At 36.0% G+C, this 21,152-nt stretch overlaps 2 protein-coding genes and 2 pseudogenes across 6 annotated transcripts; 2 read left to right on the top strand and 2 right to left on the bottom strand.

Annotated features, from left to right (window-relative positions):
* The first annotated feature begins 359 nt into the window (after positions 1 to 359).
* On the top strand, positions 360 to 2,349 carry LOC147499680 (uncharacterized). Its single transcript, XM_086561475.1, has one exon. The coding sequence runs from the start codon at positions 1,241 to 1,243 to the stop codon at positions 2,135 to 2,137; it is 897 nt and encodes a 298-aa protein (XP_086417601.1). The 5' UTR covers positions 360 to 1,240; the 3' UTR covers positions 2,138 to 2,349.
* An 8,429-nt stretch (positions 2,350 to 10,778) lies between these two features.
* LOC147499679 (purple acid phosphatase 5-like) lies at positions 10,779 to 12,732 on the top strand (annotated as a pseudogene). The gene is made up of 4 exons (XR_015196009.1): positions 10,779 to 11,570; positions 11,853 to 12,076; positions 12,169 to 12,290; positions 12,375 to 12,732. The product of XR_015196009.1 is annotated as a purple acid phosphatase 5-like (transcript).
* A 712-nt stretch (positions 12,733 to 13,444) lies between these two features.
* On the bottom strand, positions 13,445 to 18,757 carry LOC147499678 (purple acid phosphatase 2-like). Of its 3 annotated transcripts, none has more exons than XM_086561474.1 (7): positions 18,639 to 18,757; positions 16,187 to 16,298; positions 15,739 to 15,968; positions 14,848 to 14,986; positions 14,311 to 14,531; positions 13,771 to 13,888; positions 13,445 to 13,678 (listed from the first exon to the last, which is right to left on the bottom strand). In XM_086561474.1, the coding sequence occupies exons 2-7, from the start codon at positions 16,254 to 16,256 to the stop codon at positions 13,674 to 13,676; spliced, it is 783 nt and encodes a 260-aa protein (XP_086417600.1). In that variant the 5' UTR covers positions 16,257 to 16,298; positions 18,639 to 18,757; the 3' UTR covers positions 13,445 to 13,673. The 3 variants fall into 3 exon arrangements, with proteins under 3 accessions (XP_086417600.1, XP_086417598.1, XP_086417599.1); XM_086561472.1 differs by lacking the exon at positions 18,639 to 18,757 and adding an exon at positions 16,455 to 18,255; XM_086561473.1 differs by lacking the exon at positions 18,639 to 18,757 and adding an exon at positions 16,459 to 18,255.
* Positions 18,675 to 20,179, bottom strand: LOC147499677 (uncharacterized; annotated as a pseudogene). Its single transcript, XR_015196007.1, has one exon. The product of XR_015196007.1 is annotated as an uncharacterized LOC147499677 (transcript).
* Between the last annotated feature and the right edge of the window lie 973 nt (positions 20,180 to 21,152).

Here is a 21,152-nt window from a genome sequence, read left to right as displayed (position 1 = left end):
AGCTCATATCATAAAAAGACTATACTTCAATTCATGTAGGTCTACTTTTTGAATTAATATAAAATGCCAAACAATTTGGTGAGCATGTCAAATATTGCATAATTACATGTCAATAAATACTGTAATTGGATGTGTAATCCTTAAGCAACCATTGTAAAAAAAAAAAAGGTTTACTCCTGATATCACAGGGCATTGAGTACTACTTCTACAGTTTTAATCATTTTTACTTTAATTTCCTGCTTAATTTAAAAAGTCTTACCCATAGAATACTTATTTCCCTACCAAAAAAAACATGAAAAAATTAGTAATAAGTTTAAGAATGCTGCTGGCATCATAACTTTGATTTCTCAGCTCTAATGGCATGTGATTATGTCTGTTAAAGAAACGGTCTTTATGTATTATTTTGTCCCTGTGTCTGTATGTGTAACTGAGACTCTCTGACCACTCTGTCTATGTGTGAGAGAGAGAGAGAGATTCTTTCTTGGCTTTTTCCAGGAGAAGTAATGTTGTAAAAACCAGCTTTCCAGTTATACCCCTGTTGTTTTTTAAACTGGGCTTGATGTTCATTATTACAAGGTCTCATTCCTTAGTTGTCTGTATTCCTTACTATTAACCTCGCTCCTAAGTCCTATATCTATAAGTCTCACCTCATTCTCATCTTTTTTCAGTTAGTATCTTAGCTACGTACTGGTTTTAGCAAAGATACTGATGGTGAAACTAGTCCCATCTCTATCTCTCTCTCTTTGGATATTTTTTAGTTCTATTTTAAGAGTGGGGTCTTTGTCCTTTCTGTAAATTTTGGCTGGTTTCTGAATCTGTAAAGGAGATCTTTTGGAAAACAGTTTCTGATACATATAAGTCATATTTTCTTCATACTATTATTATTTGCTTTCTTAGTGATAAGCTGTTTTGAGACATGGTATCTTTGAAACCAGTACTACTCTCCACATTTCACCGATTTAAAGGTGGGGCCTTTTCCTTTTAGTCAAATTTGACTGATTTCTGTATATGTGAAGGAAGTCTTTTAAAATTTCAAAAAATTTCATATACCCAAATCATATCAAGCCTTGAAAGCAGTTTCTGAAGCACCTGGGATATGGTATCTTGATTTTTTGGTTGAGGTAACTTACCATCTTCATTTCTGTTTTGTTTTTTTACAATTTGAGTATATATATATAAATTAAGGTTAGTGAGTTATCCTATTAGAAGAAAGGAATAGAGTTGTGTTGTTGGTATAAGGATGAGGGATTTTCCTACCTGTTTTGGTGAAAATGCAGTCCAAATCGCTGATTCATCATCGAGTTCTAATAAAGCTGCTCAAAATTTGGTTACTTGTGTTTATCAAACTAAATTAAGAGGTAATTCTTGTTTAGTTAATGTTACATGGAACAAGAGTATGATGGGTCAAGGCCTTAGTGTTGGGATCGACAATTCGGCCAACCAGTGTCTCTGTAAAGTTGATATTAAACCTTGGTTGTTTTCCAAAAGAAAAGGTTCTAAGAGTTTAGAGGTTGATGCAAGTAAAGTTCATATATATTGGGATCTTTCATCTGCAAAATTTGGGTCAGGGCCTGAACCATTGGAAGGATTCTACCTCGCAATAGTTTTTGACAAGGAGATAGGTCTCCTACTTGGAGATTTGACAAAAGAGGCATACAAGAAATCAAATGTAGCTCCAATTCCTTCAGACGCCAATTATATTGCCAAGAGGGAGCACATCTTTGGGAAGAGGTTTTATTGTACAAAGGCTCAATTTTCTGAAAATGGGAAGTTTCATGACATAGCAATTGAGTGTGATACGGGTGGCCTCGTTGATCCTTGTCTCATGATCCGTATTGACACTAAGATGATGATGCAAGTGAAACGGTTAAAGTGGAAGTTCCGAGGTAACCAGTCCATTGTTATTGATGGGAACTCCGTTGAGGTTTTCTGGGATGTTCATAGTTGGCTCTTCGGTACATCCCTGGGCAATGCAGTTTTCATGTTCCACACATGCTTTACACCTGAGAAGTTGTGGAGCAGCAATATGTCATCTGACTCTGCTATATTATCCCTGTCTAAGTCACTGACATTCCGAGATTCACAGTTACAAGGTCTTGGTTTCTCCCTGATATTATATGCTTGGAAAAATGAGTAGAAGTCTCCCTATACAGATATTTTGTGAGTGAGGGTTTTTATAGCCTATATGCTTGAATTAAGCCAAAAATTGTTTGTAAGTGGATGCATTTGTTTTCCCCTTCTTGACTATAAACTATCAAATCTGATTTGATTAGAAACTATTATATTTCTAGTACATAGTCATCTGAATGTCATTTAATTTGGAAATATACTTATTATAACTCTCGAGAACTGTCTTTACTTGCACAGTTGCTTTTCCTTGCTAACAAAAGTTACTGACATCATGTATGTATCCTACAAGAGATTAAACATTTTGACACACTACTGCTATATAGTGTAATAGTGTAATCCCAAAACGAATGCCCCTGCAGATATGCAATATGTATTATATTGATACATGCTTAAATGTAGTATGTAAAAGCTTCATATCTGCTTTTAGTTTTGGCATAGATGTCTCCTTGATCAAATAGTTGTCAGTATATGAAGGTAAAGAAGGTTTTGCTTAGGTTTTCCCTATTGTGATGATTATAGAAGATGTTTGTTATTATCTTTTATCTTCTTGTCTTTGTTGATTCATTGATTGCTCTTGGCTCTTAAGAGGTTGATATCTTGAGCCATTTACCTATTCAAGAGCTTTGATTATACTTTTGTAAGTTTTCCTAATCCTGTTGTCTCTCCTGAAGCAATTAGTCGTGCCATATTATAGATAGATTGATGCTTTAGGTGAAGGAGTTGCATGCTTGTGAAACAACAGTGTAGTATCCTGTAGTGGGGCATCTCTGTCTACAGTGGGTAAGAGGCTTACATTGCAAAACAACTATTCCTGCTCAAAATAACTAGGTCATTAAGAAATGTGTATCCTTTTATTGGAAGGCTCACCTAAGCCCATCACCTCACACAAAGTCGCTCGGGTTCACTCCCAGTGCCTAGCCAATGCAATGCCTAAAACTGCAGAGGTATAACTTCATTAACGCCATCCAAATTGGTTTATTCGTTTTGAACTCGCCACCAAGGACTACACTTGCTTAAGGCTGACCTTGGAACTTCCATTTGGACTTGGATTCTGCAGATTGAATTTTCAATACATAATTTCAGCAACCTCTTTTATTTCTTTTTTATTGTCGGTAGTGGGGGAGGTTAGTTCCGAAAGACTGGAAATCAGTAAAATGAACTTGAAGCAGCGAATCTTTATTTACCAGGATCTGTTTGAGTGATTCAGTTTGTCAGGCACTTCATGTTATTATTGGTATGTCAAACTTGTTGGAATCTCTAAGTGTATTTCGAAATACTTGTGAGTGTGTGCAAAGTGGAGGAGATGAACCATATGTGTTCTCTCCACTTTAGTGCATAGTAGATAGTCCCACATTGGTTATCCACCACATCGGGTTGGGTTCGGGGCTTGGGCTTGGGCTACTTGTTGTGGGTAGTGGTTTGACCAATGGACTAAACTTGTTTTGCCTTTTCTTGAGCAAACAAGTTTCAAAGTGTTCTATTAGGAGTTGGTCTCTCTTCCTCCTAACCTCTATAAATAGGGGTTGTGAGTCCATAGAGAAAAGACTTGATCGAAAACTCAACTCGGAGAAAACGAGAAAACTAAAACCAGGTCCTTTTTCTTCTTCTTTCTTCCCGGCCGCCGGAGAGAGTTATATTCTTTGTTCTAGAGGGTAGTGCGTTACTGCAAGTGCAAAGTCGGGTTCATTGTTAACCATTGAATCTGTGAGGAAAGGCGCCCTTTGTTGCCTTTCTCGCACCATTGGAAGGGGCTTAAATCTTTCATTAAGAACCCGACCTAATCCAGCGCCTTGGTTATTCCGATTCTTCTTTGTCCTTGTTTCTTTATTGCTCTTTGTTCATTCACGTTTCTACTTTAGTTCTTTGTGTTCATACAACTATTCTAACAATCTTAAGGAAAAGAGTTTTGTAGTAGAACAAAGGAGAGTGCTTTAATCTGACAATCAAAAGATAAGTCTTTTACTTTGAGTTATTGTTTGTGTTATTGGGTTATGACTTTAGAAATTTTCTAATAATTTTGTTTTTGATAGGGAAACCAATTAAAGATTGAATATTTATTGATCTTTTGTGGTTTATCAGACCCTATATGGTTGTAGACTTTTCTCCTATGTTTGTGGGAGTCAAATATGAGATTTCTATCAAGAAACACGTCAAAGTTCGTCTTTTTTGACAGCTGCGTCACTCGTTACGGAAACTGCTATAACTTTCAGCTCAGAGCTCGGTTTTGCAATCCGCTTCTTGTGTTGGATAGCTGATTCAAAGAGCTTTCCAGTGGTATAAGGCTTGATACCCAATTCGTCCTGAGCTGGTTCAGAGTTACAGTTCTTTTGAACTGTTTTTCTGGAAGGAAGAAAATATGGTAATCCGGTTTTTCAATCGGTTAGGTATCGTATTCTTTCACTATTTGCAATTCTTTTGGTTTGATTATATAGTGATATTCTTGCCTTGAGTTGCATGCTAGTTTTCTTAGGAGGGAAATCCCTAAGCTTAAACTTCTTTAATAACCTAGTCAACAAATTATACGTGTTTATCACTGAGGAATTAATTGGGTTGACTAGAAGTAGTTTGATATTAATTTTCTTTGTACATATGTAGATGTATGTAGATGGTCTAAGAGAGACCTTAAGATAGTTAATATCAACCACACTCAAATCTTGGATAGTAATTATAATGTATTCAATGCATAATTGCTTACCTTTATTGAGTGAACGTGTTGTTAGACGATGGTTATAATTATCTTTGTTGTGAAAATACATGTTAGATGAAGTAACTTGTAGCTTATATCTAATATAGCATATGTTAAAGTTGTGTAGCATGCTAATTTTGGATATTAATCATCGTGGGTTTGCTTTGAACTTGATGATAGTTTATTAGTAATTTTTTTTTCTAGTTGAAGACATTAATGGGTTGAGCCATTAGATGTTGTGGTAGTACTTGAGGTCTTGTTAATAGGGTATCCTATCTTGCTTGAGCTCATGTAAAAATAGGAGGTGAAGTCCTCGGTTGTTTTGCATATTCAATGGCTAGATTTGCTTAAATATCGTTATACTTTTGTTGTTGTGAAGTGCAGTTAAAGTTTACTTTTCCCGAACCTATGATATGATATTTACCATGTTTGGCATGAATGCATTATTTAACATTGACATGAAGTTTAACCATGTCATATATTATTAAGTAATGAGTATCGTTGTCTCACTGAGAGGAAACAATATGGGAAACAATTATATCCTCCTAAACCTAATTTAGTCAAGGAGATGTAAGGTTATGGATTGTCTTCTTAGACAATATCCTCCAGTGACTATTTTAGACAAAGAGATGTAACGCTTGTGGATTGTCTTATTAGGCATTATCCTCCTATGACTATGGATAAATAGCTAAGGTGATGTACAAGTGCGTGGATTGTCTCCTATGATAGTTGGAATGTTGAATGATGAAAAGAAGGATGATAATGATATTATCTCGGGTAAAACCCTTTTCATCTATTCTTTCTTATTCTTTAAGATTCATTAGAATCTTTTGTAGATTTCCTTTCATATAGATAACATGAACATAATATGACTATGTTTATATGATCCAGAATCATAGACTTGAGTAAAATATATTCTTGTCATAAGAGTGCATTTTATTGTTGTTGTTTCTTTTAGTGTTTGTAGCGGTATAATGTGTTTTGCATGAAAGTTTGATTAGGTTGAGTAACTATTGAACTGTGGGGGGTGGTGACCCATATGCATAACACTGTTTTACCATAGTTCATCTCACAAGATAATTGGAAAGACACTGAACTACAAAGTATGGAAAGGTCTTGGGCCTATCCAAAAATGCTTCAAAATGTGGGGGGTGTCTTGCCAAGGCTATTGTGAATGAATCTAAAAGAAGTCTTTTTGAGACCTAGAATTATCTAGTAGATATTCATTGGTGAAACTCATAATAGTGATGTTTGTTTTCAGTTGTCATGAGTGATAACAATTTTGTAGATACCACACTATTATTGAATGTCTTATATGCTAATTTTATTTGAGGTTGTGCTTTTCTTGAAATTGGCATAATGAACTACATAAGATAATCCCATTATTTCTGCACAAGGAAATTTGGAAGACTATCAATGAGTATTTCCACCATTCACGGTGATGATGTTTATATGTTTCTTGAGGAAGATTCATTAACCTATAAGGAAATTGTGCATGTCTATGAGAAGTGTCCTTTTTGAAGGATACAACTCCTCTAAACTGGACTCTTGATTTATTGGGGGATCTATAGGTTGAATTGGATCTTCAAAAGAAAACTAAAACGTGATAGTTGTATTGCAAAATACAATGCTAATAATAATAGCCAAGGGGTTTCAATCAGAGACAAGATTTATACTATTTTGAAACCTTGCTCATATAACTAGAATTTCTTCTACAGAATTCTAAAGACTCTAGTTGAGTAGTTGTCTTGGAACTACAATACTAAGTAGTACCAATTGATGAGCTGAAGGTATACAATTTAGTTAAATCTTTGTATGAGTTGATTCAAGCGCCTATAAATGGCATGAGCAATTCAACAACATATTAGTGTCATATGGATGTCAAAGCACCGTTGTTGATAAAAAATGTGTACTTTCTTTAGAGCAAAGCAAGACATATGTGTTAATCTCTCTTTTTTAGATGATTTAATATCATGAGTGCTAGCATTGAGAATGTGTATGAGGCGAGAGAAATTCCTATTTAAAACACATCATAAACCGTCATTGAAAATGATAGTTTATTATGTTGTTAAACTCATTCTGAATCGCTATATTCAGTTGTCAAGATGTTGACGTTTGAATATGGTTGAAGGCCACAAATGATACCTTAAACCGGGACGGCCGGATGGTATAGGGGAATTTCGGCACTTCTGAGAATTGAATGGTGGTGAATATAGGAATTAAAACTCATGTTGGTCTCATTATATTGTTATAGCACTTAGTAGAAATATTTTTCATTGAAAAGTATGGATATTATGATAGTAAGCATGTGTTAACACCTTTTGTGGCAAATATCCATCTTATGAAAAATAATCTCATTGTGTTTTCTCATACTAAATAAGTCAATATCATTGGTAGCCAATTGTACTTGATGGATAATGTATGTGAGACATGACATTGCCTACATTAATGGCATCTTGGTGATAACCCATTGTGTCCTTATAAGGAACTTTGATGTATATTGTCGATTATCCAAATCTTATAGCGAGCCATTGATTATGGGTGATATTTAGTAGATTTCCATTATTGTTAGAAGGGTAATATGTTGTAAAAGCTGGATCCAAAGAATGTTTATGTGTTTACCTTTGGTGGAAATTGAGTGTCTTGGATATCATCCAAGCTAATGCCTTAGAAAAGGCATGTGATGATCTTTGAGTGGGTTAGCAACCTCTTGGCAAATCTTCCCATTGGCTCTAAAAAAATGACCTCGATGTGTATATGCTTTGCAATTGTCTCATTGCAATAGCTAAGACATGTTAACTTATGTCTGATGGGAAAAGAATACATGTAAGTTGAGATATAACTTAATTAAGCGGTGCTAGAGATTATGTTAGGTTGGACTTAGTTTGGCCACATGTCTAACCGCACCACTTCTTTGGAGGCAAAGTGGTTATCGTCGAGGGGATGGGACTTTTGCCTTAGATAGAGGGGCAGCGGACCAACCCCCACCTATGTGATTGGAGATCCCATGAAGTAGGTTCAAAGGGAAAAACAAGTCACCTCGTCGCTCTGGTATGCTATTGTCTTTCTTTGAGACGTCCCACCCTATGACTAGATAGCATTATTGTATACTTTGTATAACTTGAATAGCAATGAGAAAAGGATGAGTTATTTTACTCTTAATGGAATCCATAGTCCATTATTTTTATGAGATAGTGTATTTTAGCTGCTATGTACACTTGATGGATATCCACCTATGTGAATGTAGAACTGGGTCGGTTCTTATGAGTATTCAGGCAAATACTCTAGAGCATTCACATAACACAGGTAGCGCAAGGGCCAAAAAGCGCAACACCGCAGAACAGGCATATAATGAAAGAGCAATGTGGGTGCATGTCCTCTATTTTACTACAAGGGAATGTTGGTTCAAAGATTTTTTAATCCACCACTTTCACGTATTATAAGACATGTTACCCTATGACTGGTTCAAGCCCGAAAAGCACCAGTATCTTATGCATTGTTTTTTCGATTCTCTCTGGCATTTCGTTAACCCTTTTCTTTTGTAATATCCTATTCCAAAATAGTGGGGGACTATTAGTATTTTGAAATAGTGGGGGATTGTTGGAATCTCTAAGTGTATTTCGAAATACTTGTGAGTGTGTGCAAAGTGGAGGAGATGAACCATATGTGTTCTCTCCACTTTAGTGCATAGTAGATAGTCCCACATTGGTTATCCACCACATCGGGTTGGGTTCGGGCTTGGGCTTGGGCTTACTGTTGTGGGTAGTGGTTTGACCAATGGACTAAACTTGTTTTGCCTTTTTCTTGGCGGACAAGTTTCAGTGTTCTATTAGGAGTTGGTCTCTCTTCCTCCTAACCTCTATAAATAGGACTGTGAGTCCATAGAGAGAGAAGACTTGATCAGAAACTCAACTCAGAGAAACAGAAAACTAAAACCAGTCCTTTTCTTCTTCTCTTCTTCTTCTGTCGGCCCGAGAGAGTTATATTCTTTGTTCAGAGGGTAGTACGTTCTAGTGCAAAGTCGGGTGCTTTGCTAACCATTGAATCCTGTGAGGAAAGGCATGCTGTTGCCTTTTCGCACCATTGGAAGGCGAAATCTTTCCTTAAGGCTGACTAATCCGCGCCTTGGTTATTCCCGATTCTTCTTGCCGTCCTTGTTTCTTTTTATTGCTATTTTCATTCGTTTCTACTTTGGTTCTTTGTGTTCATACAACTATTCTAACAAAACTTGGAAAAGGTGCAGGGGAGTTATGGATGAACAGCAGAGAGCCTCACTTCCTAGAGGAAACATCTTCAAAATTTTCAACCAGAAACACAGAGTACGTATTACAGTTTTGGACGTGTCCCTCGTGTATTTTGAGCCTATGAATGAAGGAGAGAAACAAACACAGTTACTGTTAAAGATGGCTGGGGGCATAAAAAAAAACCAATTGTGCCTGTGAGAGTCATCATTGGGAGATGATCCTAGAATAGCGTCCTTGTATTGTTACGAGTTGTGGTTCCCATGTTCTATAAGGCCCATTTATCTGGATTTAACTAAATTTGTTTAAAAGGACTATTTGTGATAACTGCAAGAAGGGTAATTCAAATCGTACTCTCGTTGTAATTAACATATATAAAATTCAGTCTGAAACTCTGCATGGAAACTCATATAGAAAGCCTTCAATTTATTAGCTCTAAAAACTTATAGTTGATCAATCCAACATTTGCATGCTAAGTAAATATTGCTTGAGATTAGTTTCATCTCAGTTCTCCAACTATCAAAAATTTGATTGGGAGCTCCCCAGCGGATGGATGATCAACAGCATATAACAATATAAGGAGCTTGGGAAAGGGCTGCACAGGTCCAAGTCTTAAAAATAATATCGAAGTCGAAGCAGACTCTGACATTGCTTAAACAAAACCAGTATGTCATTATAGAGTTTATGAACTCAAAATTGAGTGTAGAAGAAGAAGAAAAAAGTTTTGCAACATTCAAAACAGTAAGGAAATCAAAGGTGTTTAATGGTTTTCACTTTTATATTGTCGAAGATATGATGTTCAAGTAGCCTCTTGAGATCATTTTCACAGATCACATTTTGGTCCAACTTTTCATTTATTTCTGTCTCGCAATTGTTCATTCTTTTTGGGATCGTTCCAAATCCCGTTTCTAATTTCTCAACGTGAATCCTGAATAGTGACTACTTTATAATTTATAATTTCTTAACTAAATGGTAGTGCTAAGGTCTCTAGTTTGGTTATTGAAAGGCTATTGAACAGCAACTTACACCCCACACATGGTTAGCTTAAACATGAGTGTTGTAGCCTATAAAGTTTTGGAGGAAGGTTTAAACCTTAATCGAAGCACGATAATCTCCATTTCTTATTCTCAGAGGTATGAGCCGATCAATGCCTGTCATATTATTGTTCCTATCAAGTGTTATAGTGCTTCGATTCCATCTTTAAATTCCAGTTTTTTAAGTTTTTTCCTAATTTCAAGTGATGATGCATGTATGAGCTTGATTTAAGCTTCAACATCTGAAAATCTGTTCTTTGATTCTTTTAATGCATGTATGCTTGTATGGTTATCAATCTGCATTTAAGAAGCTCTTTTATTAAATTAGATTGTCTCTTATCAAAATGTTGGACATTTTAGAGATTTTTCAGATAATTTGGGTAAAAGCACTGCTTGAGATAGATCACCAATGGTTTATCATGTTTTGTACATCTCTGGTAGTGTTTAAGTCTTGTTGATGCAACAATTGTTGTATGCATTACGTTCTCATGTCCTACATCGGAGCTCTTAGAGTCCAAATGCTCATTAAGGAAATCAAAGGGATAACTTGGTATGTTTGGACATCAACGTTTTCTTTTCTTTCTTTTTTTTTTTTTTTTGTGTGGAGATGAAATCTGAAATATATATTTTGCTCTGTGATTCATCTTCAGTTAACTACATTGTAATTGTTTGTGATTAGCGTGTTTAGTTATGCCTTTAGCCTTTAAGGTTGGAACATTTAGGATTACCTTATGTAATTGGATTATTGGACTACTTCTATGAATGACCAAATGACCTTCTCTGGAATACATCCAAGAATGATAAAATGTCCTTTCTATAGGGAACTAGAATGTCGCTTACGAGACGTGAAAGACCATTGATTTCTCAACTGACAAAACCAGTTTTGTATGGGCAATACTGGTATGGTGTATCACCCGCCTGCTTGGTTCGGGAGAGGATGATATTGATAATGACAGTTGAAATATCTCTTATAGCTTACTTTGTAGTGTATCGATCAAACAGTGAGATCAACAGGTTGGTGTTCTTACAATTTTTACTCGCTCAGTTTTCTAATACGTATATTATGGGCAGTCATATGCTATGATTGGTACTATGTCTTATTCCTTGTCGCAGCAAATACATGTTTTGGGTGTGATTGTGTCAATATGTTGAATTAATTTTTCTGTCCTCTGTTTTTATTTCCTCAGGTTATTGAGCGGCCAATTAGAGTCTTGGGGTTTCTCCTCCAAAGATAATTTCACCTGGACTTGATGTTCTATTTATCCTTATAAGACCCTTCAGTATTTTGTAGTCGCTGTGACTGCGGCCATATTTATTACTGTGACTGTGATAAAGAGTCATTCTTTATGGACCACCAGGTGCGGGGAAAGCACTTTTGCATTACATCTTTTATTTATGTTGCAGAAACCTCTTTGGAAAGGAGTGGTTAGACACACACCCTTTGGTAAAAGAGTTGGGTCGTAAAAGGTTAATAATGAGGTGAGCTTAGAATTCACTATTATAATTTGTAGATGTGTTTACCGCGATTTTGCTTGAATCAAATTTAGAAGTGCGTTGAGATAATTTAGCTGGAAAGATTTGAAACTGATTTGTACTCAATCAAACGCGTGCCTCAAGCGTATATCATTGTTCTTTCATCATATTGAGCTTATGGTAAACAATCTACCTGTTCTCAATAGTTCTTTTCATGGTAAACAATCTTGCAAGTGAATAGAATGTTTAACAAGTTGATAATTGCATATGGTTGGATTTCCTGTGCAGGAAAATATACGCCGCAGTATGTTTGGCTTCAAAACGAGTTCTCAAAGGTGAATAGATCAGAGACCCCCCCCATGGTTGATTGTTCTTCTTCACTCTCCATGGTATAACAGTTATGAGTACCACTTTATGGAAGGAGAGAGCATGAGAGTGATGTTTGAACCTTGGTTTGTTGAAAACAAAGTGGATATTGTGTTTCTGGTCATGTTCATGCTTATGAGAGATCGGTAAGTTTCAGTTTGTGACCTTTTTACTACATGAATCAATCGTAAGTTCTTAATACTGTTCTAATTTGTAATTTTCCTTATATCTGCTACAGGAGAGAATTTCAAATATAGTATACAAAGTTTCAAATGGGAATTGCACACCAGTGTTAAACTCATCTGCACCGGTTTACATTACAATCGGCGATGGAGGAAACATAGAAGGCCTTGCGAATAAGTAAGTCTTCCTGCTTTTAACCTTGTTACAACAACATGCATTATGTAGCGCCTTCTTGAATGGCGTGTTATTTTCTATGTGCAGGTTTACAGAGCCACAACCTAGTTACTCAGCTTACAGGGAAGCAAGCTTTTGGCATGCAATGCTGGAAATAAAGAACCAAACGCATGCCTTCTACTCCTGGCACCGTAACCAGGACAGCGAAGCAGTTCTTGGAGATTCTCAGTGGTTCTACAACAGGCAGTGGTATCCACACGAAGAGAGTAGCACTGCCGGTACTGTGGCTTAAGGGAAGAGTAATCAATTTTAAAAATCTATGTGAACCATATGAAATAGAGCATTCTAGCTTGGAAGTTTTGGTAGCCTATACCAGCAATTGTGCGAATAATGAGTAGACAGTCAATTTCAGTTATATTAGATACTCGATCCACATTCGTTTTCAGTGTGATTAGCTGCTCAATATTTGTTCTTTCTTTTTCACAACCTTAGTTCTCTAGATCATACTAGTATGCTCAATATTGTTTTTTTCTTCACAAATAATTAGTATACTAGCACTAGATTTCTGAACTAATGTTAAAGATGATTGCCTGGAGCTGCAATCTCTTCATTCTTTTTTCTTCTTTTAACTCTTGTAACTCTTCTGCTATCAGTAATTGCAAAAGGAAAAAAAACATGTCCTAGTTCTAAGAGTTCTTTTTCTTTTGGTAAAGAGTTCTTCTGTATTAGTATTATCGGGTGAATGTAAACAAAATAAACAATACAGGTATTGATGGAAAGAGTCTTTTCTAAAGCGGAAACTGACTCATTTTACTGGTAGTCTGTAACTCCTAATATTCTACCTTTGGTTTTCCAAAACTTGAGTGGAACAACCAGAAATCCACTTCTTTCTCATTATCAAATGAAAATGCTTTATATCTTGCAACACAAGTATTGGTTGGCCAGGAACAGATAAAAATGTTACCATCAACACACGTCCATCAATTATCACGCAGCCTAAAAAGCAGCAGTAATGGTGGATGGCTAACTCAACCCGTCTTAACACACCAAGTGATCAAACAGATTCTTGAAATATGGAACTTAAAAAGAAGAATAAGTCCTCGGGCTAGAGGGCATTGATGAGCAATTACTTCACAATTCAATAAATTCCAAGCGGGGAAAAATGAAATAGACAATCTTATTATTTGAATGCAAAGCGTTAATTCCCTTTCATACAACATGGACCACTTCAGAGTTTTGTCTAGTTTTAGTGCTGCAGCAAGTGCTTGCTCTAAAGCAAAATCGTATCTACCTATTGAAAGTAAGCATGGGTCCGATTCTTAATATCAAACGTGGCATGACCAAAGCTTGCTTCACGATACGCCGAATACTTTGGTTGAGGTTCGGTCATGCTGCATATTCAAAGAAAACTTTATATATTCAATGGAGAGGAAAATAATCTATAAGTAACTGTCAGAATGAATGTGTGTGAGTACTATCTTACTTGGTTGTCCTTCTAGATTCCCTCCATCACCAATGGTTATGTAAACCGGGGCAGATTGATCACTTATAGGAGTGCAAATACCATTTACTACATTGTATGCAATGTTTGAGACACGTTCCTGTAAGGAAAAAAATCTTTTCAGACCATAGCAGAGAAAGTAGCACGGACGGCTACAATTCTTTTTACCATACTAAAAGCAACAAAAGATAAAATGGTATACCAAGGGTGAAAGAAATAAGAAGAAGCTAATTTAGCAAATAGAGCCCAGTCCTATTGAAAAGTGAGATAAATAACCCACTTCATATAGAGATTACAAATTAATTTAACTCGCCATAGTATGAATCTTTACTTGGCCTGGAAAGAATGTGTACTCTTAGAGAGAAGTATGGCCAGCCATATAATACAGCAAATACTCATAGGAGTATATAAGCCAAATCTGATCACATTGCACTTGCCGATAATTTTTATGAACAAAGAAAAGGAATCAGGTTATCTAGATTAGTCAACTTAAACAGAACAGAGAGAAAAAAATGCACTTACAGATCGTTCATAGGCATGAACATGTCCAGCATATACAACATCTACTTTGCATTTTACAAACCATGGCTCATATATTACTCTAATGGTTTCCCCTTCCATAAAATGATAGTTGTAGCTGTTATACCAGGGGGAATGCATAAGAACAATCAACCATGGTGTTTCATTCCTATCAACTTTGGGGAATTCCTGTTCAAGCCATTTGTACTGAGGGGTGTATTTGCCTGCACAAGAGAGAGGAATATTGTGCCATGTAAAGCGACTGTGCAACCACATTAACCTTTTACTTTAAATACATGATATAGCTAGCAGTTAACAATTTGGGTATTCATCAATCGAAATCATACTCTTTCTTCTGTTAAGATAACTAATAACATGCAAAAAAAATTGCACTTCATCATTATTGTCATTTCAGGACAGACAAGTGTTTTCATAGATGCTAACTTGTAGAGGGATAGTATGACGTTTTTGTCCAGAGACATCTTCGCAAGGGAGCAAAACATTAAGCACAACATGCATAAATAAGGTAAACAAGCTTACCATAGGCAGAATATGAAGAGAGGACAATGATATATGCGGAAGCTTGCTTGATGGAGTACCATAGTGGAGCGGTGCTTCCAGATGCTTTATAGGGCACATGATAACGGCGCGTATAAGGTTTGAAAGGAACAGTCTCACCCTTCAAAATAAAAAGACCACCTCCGGTCAGGAAATGAACTCTCAAAAAATTGTTTCGATTTGAACAAAAGCGGATTGTTCAGTGAAAACTGGAGGTAATCATGGAAACTGTTGGAAAGCATCATTTCAGCTGAAAGTGCACAAGAGAATAACTGGGTGATGAAGAAAATTGTTATACTTTCCATTAACATAAGTTTGCATTTATCTCCCATAAAAACAATTTCAAGATAGACACACTGATTCAAAGAGCAAATAAACCTTCACAGTGTGTTGGTTACTCAGGTCATTTTGAGGTAGCATAGTCGGTATGTATATTACCATAATATTATAAGGAGAGAAGGCCTAATACTTAACGGGTCTCCTCGGATTTCATAGTGTCCCTAAGATGAAAAAGTACCATTAGAAAAGGCAATCAGTTTAAAACCCAAAGAAAGGGGGTTTTAAGTCAAAGCAACCTAAACATTGATGAAGGCATGAATGACAACATAGTCAAGTAAAGATACTCTTAAGATATTTACATCTCTTTGTGTCTGTTAAAATATAAATGTTTCTAGTTTATCAGCGACAATCTTTCAGCTGCGTAGGAATAACTATTTGCAAAGAAAACGTAGCCTGTAAACTTTTTAGATAGAAACAAGTTTCTAGGAAATGTAAAAAAAATGATGTCAGAATTGTGGCATTAGGTGGAAATTTCATAGAAAAACTGATAAACATATTGACTTAATCTGCTTTGAGTAGATATGGAGTGCTTACATTTTCAGGAACAAAATCAATTTCATAATTCCCTGCAGTCCATATCCACGGTTGATAAGCAGTACTTCTCTCCACAAACCTGCCCCATGTATCCCATCTTACATTGTCGTGAAATGGATAGTTATCAGCATAAGAGAGATCGCCAACGAACAACACTGTCTGTCCTTTTGTTGGGTTCTTTTCATAATGAGTGAGTGTTATATTTGAATCATAACTTTGGTCAAGATCCCCTGCAAATGACGTCATATAGTGTAAGACTAAAAGGAATGAAAAATTATTACAAAACATGTCTTTATCAGCACTTGTAATTCTTTGAGTATCTGCCAAAGTTCTATATCATAAATTGATAAATGCAGATAACCCATGCTTTCCATTTAAAGCTTCATAGGAAATGCAATAACTGTTGTAGCTAGTAAAATTCACATGGATTAAGGTTCATATAATTTACCGATGAAACCAAAAGTATAAGGAACATCTGGTCCAACTTCAGGAGGGGTTCTAAACCAGAACTGCTTCATGGTGTTACCCACTCCAAGGGCATAGTAATATTTTGTATTAAACTGCAAAACACAACAAACTCAAAATTACATCATTTACATTCACACACCTTCCTTTCTTGTGACAAGTAAAGGTGCAACTTAGTTGTCTAACTACAGAGCAGAGCTACCATCAATGAAGCAATTCTTGTACACATAAACAATAAATGAGTTCCAGACCTACTGCCAAATTTTTGATGGTGCAATGATGAATGTATCCAAAAGTATAATTGTAGAACTTGTAGGTAAGCACTTTGCCCTCAGCACTAGCACTAGACTTCTGTTTGTCATTTGCTTTCCAGCACAGCACAGTATTTGAACCAGGTTCATCTCGAGTTACCCAAGATACAATTACTGCTTTTCCCACTATATCTCCTTGAGTAATATGACCCTATTTAGTAAAACTGGCATGTACCAACAAGAACTTTTATACTTTCTATAGGAACAAATCGTGAAGAAGTGTTCTGAAGAAGAAATCTGTAATAGAAAGAGCAATTACATACCCGAAACAGTGACTACATATATCACACTAAGCCTCCTCCTCAGTTCATCATGTGCTCAATTCTCAACAAGGTATAAGCAACCCAACAACAACTGAAATTTGTTTTCTGCTCAAAGTCAAAATCCACTTCGATCTGAAAAAACACTAGTTTGAATTTCTTAAAATTGAGAGAGAGGGAGTGAGAACTCACCGTCGGCGTTGAAGTGGGAAAATTTTGGTTGATTTCCTCTGGCAAAATATATCCAGGCCCAGTTGGATTTTTTTTTCCCACGGAGTGGGAAAATAGGGTCACGTGAGGGTTTTGCCGGCAAACTGGTTTTATATTTGCCAGACCCGTGTATCGCATCAAGCAGCGGTAAATATTGGTTTAAGTAGGAAAATATCGATTTGCCAGCGGGAAAATGGGTTATCAAGCAGGCCCTAAAATCAAATTTCTTTCTTAATGTGGGCACAAATTAGAGTGCTTTCGGGATTACAAAGGGATTTGATCTGATTAACCATGTAAAGGAAAACAGTTGCTGTGTCACTCTTTTCAACTTAATGTTCTACATTCTATAACCGATAGTACAAGTTGCAAAAAGATTCTGACCGTGCCATCACTGAACCTATGAAAAACACTCCAGTTTCATGTGTCTTCTTCATCCCATTTGTTAGAAGAGGGATTACTTTACATAGGGTTTTTTTTTTTACTTTACATTGGGTGGAAACACACGACTCAATCAGATTGCCTTGGGATATAGCTGGGCTAGGCCATCAGAATATCCATTAGCCGGATAGCATAGCATCCTCTACAGTGTACACTGGTACCCATGCCTGAAATAACTAAGTCTCCTTTCAATTTTTGCTCCAACCAACACAAATAAAACTCCTATCCAAAAGGTAAAATCCAACGGTATCGACTTTAAATTCAGCCTTCTAAGGAAAACCTAAAAAATATTGTATGAAACGGCTGAACCTATATCATCTACCACCTCCCCCTGCCACAAAACCCCACCACAGCCCAAACACATTACATCTAATCCACAAAAAAAAAAAAACTAATGATGGTGCACAAAGCAGCCAGAACTCAGACACAGCCTGGGTCAGCGTATCTTTGAATATATACCACCACACTGAGCTTTCAAGAACTAAGAACCGTTAAGAGATTATAAGATGTTCTCCTACCCCGTCTAGAAAAGACAATATACACGCCATGAAGTTAAAGAAACTAGCATTCCTACCATAGTGCAGCCTGCAACCTTTGGCAATGAACTTCTCCCAGTCATCAGCAGATTTTTCTCCACTTCCTTCTCAAGACATCAGTGAATCTTATTTCGTCAGTTTTACTAGCTCCTTCCCACCACTAAGACATCATTGCTTCTCACCACTACCCAATGGTTTATTCAGAGAACTGATTCCACTTAAACTCATAGCATCCCAATCCATTCTATATAAAACATTTTCCTCCTCCAAACAACTATACCAACCCTTCAACTTCCTCCTTGAGGAAGAATAAATACCAAACCAAACTATGTTAGATTTTTCAAGAAGGTCAAGAATTGGAGCTATTATTAATTCTAGATAGAAAAGCATTCATCATTTCAAATTCATTTAAAAGTTATATCTCAGCTGTTGTAAATTCATTAAAAGCAGTCATATACATACAGAAACAATATGAAACTTTTATTTCCAACAGTTAAAGAGAATTGAAACTAAAATGACAAACTTCTCAAGGCCTTTAACAAGTATTAATGCACTTAACTATATCTGATTATGAAAGATGTTTTTCCTCGGTCAGGAAAATCATATACTGCAACAAACAAAAGAAGTACAAACGATAGGCATATCGACTACAGTTCCATACAAGAAAATAACAAACATACCAACCAGAATGGTAAGAAATAACAAAGGCACAGAGATTATGTTTCACATCCATGAAGATCAGGTATCAGCATCATCAGTGGCTTTTTCCCCAAAGGATGGAAGTGGGTAGGGCCAACATCCTCCCCAATATGGCGTTGAACCAGCCTTTGCAAATCAGCCATAACCTTGTGCTCACGTTTTTGCTTTCTCCTCATAGTTGAACATTGCCAATGCCCTCTTATCCTCGGCACTGTAGACTTGGTTTTCCTTTCTGATACGAATGGCATTCATCCTTTGATGCCTACTACCACTCATAACATAACCAAGGTCTTCAAACCTCTGAATCTCATCAGCCGAGAGACCCACTTCTCCTCTTCTAGGAATACGCTTCCCCTGCTGCACATACTGAGCAATAGCATCACCTTCACCAGGCCGCAAAGCTCCTCCATAACTTATATGCCCTTCAGCCCTCGGCAAAGGCATAGGACCCACAACAGCATCACTTTCTAAACCAGATTTCTTTTGTAATTCAAGCATCTCTTTAAACGCAAGAGCCTCACTATTCATCTCCGCTTTTAATCCATCATCATCAATCTCAATAATTTTTTTATCCGTATCAGAATCCAACAACAAACTTTTCTCCGAACCCTCACTAACTGACTCACTCCGCTTCTTTTTCTTACTGCTTTTTGAATGTGAAGCAGAACTAGAGCTTCTCCGATTCTTGGTTCTTGCATTATCATCCGCTGATCCGCTCTCAGACTTATCACTCTCAATATCCTCACTCTCACTTTCATCCGAGTCAACCCTACTACTTCTCTTCTTACTTTTCTTACTTCTCCGGTTACTCCTCTTTTTCACACTACCCCTCTTCTTACTTCCCGACTTCCTCTTCCTCCTCCTATCAGTCTCAGTCTCACTCTCATCTGATTCATCCAACTCACTATCATTTCTCCGTTTCGATTTCTTACTACTCTTCCTTCTCCTCTTCTTCTTCTTTTCCCTCATATCCTTATCCTCAGAATCATCATCACCGTCCGAACTCGACAACCCCTTCCCCACTTGTTCCTTCCCATCCCCTTCATCTCTGAGCTCAATCTCAATATCACCTTCATTTTCATCCTCCTCCTGTAGGTCCCACTCGCTACGAGGAGGACTAGGAGTAATCCTATAAATACAATTCCTGATATTCTTCCTCAACTTAATCCTTTTGGTTGTTCGATACTCTTCGTAACTCAATCCTTTTAATTCCTCATCCGATTCATCACCTTCAGGTTCATTTATTTTCCCATTCCTATTATAACCATTATTGTTATTATATTCCCTATCAAGAAACTTTCCAGTGGAATTACGGTGGTCGTATTCATCATACCTAGGGCTACTTCTAGAATAGTCTCGAGATTTGTAATTATAATTTCTAGTTTTTGTACCTTGCTGTTGTTGTTCTGGTGAGATTCTTTCTGGGATTTCGACCTTTGATGAGAGTCTTGAGTCTTTTTCGTCGCCTCTTCTTCTTGACATTATTGTGTGTGTTGGGAGGTTTTCGTTAAAGAGAAAAGATGTTTTATTTATGGGTTGGATATTGGACATTTGGACGACTCACTTGGGCTTATTTATTAAGTCTGTCATCTATTTTAACAGTCTAACTATACTAAAGCGCTTTCAACACACTTGTACTCCCAAATATACTATACGCTAGTTTTTGAGCACGTTCAATAAACGGGGACCGTTTTCATATAATTGATTTTATTTTTTTTTTAATATTTTTTAAATTATTCTATATCAAAAAGTTTTAACTATTTGTAGAAAGGGCATTAAAACATAATAATATAGTATTAATAATTAAAAAAAATAGCTCAACAAACATAATTAATTTGATTTATGACCAAACCACTGACAAATCCTAAAATTTAAAAGTATAATCTATTTTTCTTTCATGCACAAATCAAAATTGGAAAAGTCATTGAACTCAAAATTTAACTGTTGACACTTTTTAATTGATTATATTTTGACAACCAATCATTTTTTTTCCCTAATTTACACTTTGATTCATAGGTGGAACATGTTCAGTTTACATTTTGTGAAAAAAAAAAATTATTTATATTTTTAAATTACTTACTTAAATTATATAAATCGACACTCTTCACAGAACAGGGACCGTTTTCATAAAATTGATTTTTTTTTAATTCTTTTTGAATTATTATGTACCAAAAAGTTTTAGCTATAAAATATTGTAATAATTCAAATTTTGATGAAAAGACAAATACTACAACCCTACGTGGGCTATAGTATTAATAAAAAAGAAACAATAGCTCAACAAACATAATTAATTTTTCATATAATTGATTTGATTTTTTTTTAATATTTTTTGAATTATTATGTACCAAATTTTTTAACTACTGAGAATATTGTAATAATTCAAATTTTGATGAAAACACAAATACTACAACATAGTATTAATAAATGAAAAAACAGTTCAACAAACATAATTAATTTTATTTATGGTGAACCATTGACAAATCCTAGAATTTAGA

Source organism: Coptis chinensis, chromosome 5, assembly GCF_015680905.1.
Source record: "Coptis chinensis isolate HL-2020 chromosome 5, ASM1568090v1, whole genome shotgun sequence".
NCBI classification, from domain to species: Eukaryota; Viridiplantae; Streptophyta; class Magnoliopsida; order Ranunculales; family Ranunculaceae; genus Coptis; species Coptis chinensis.
Note: the sequence above shows the minus strand (reverse complement) of the source record. Positions and strands in the feature narration are given on the sequence as shown.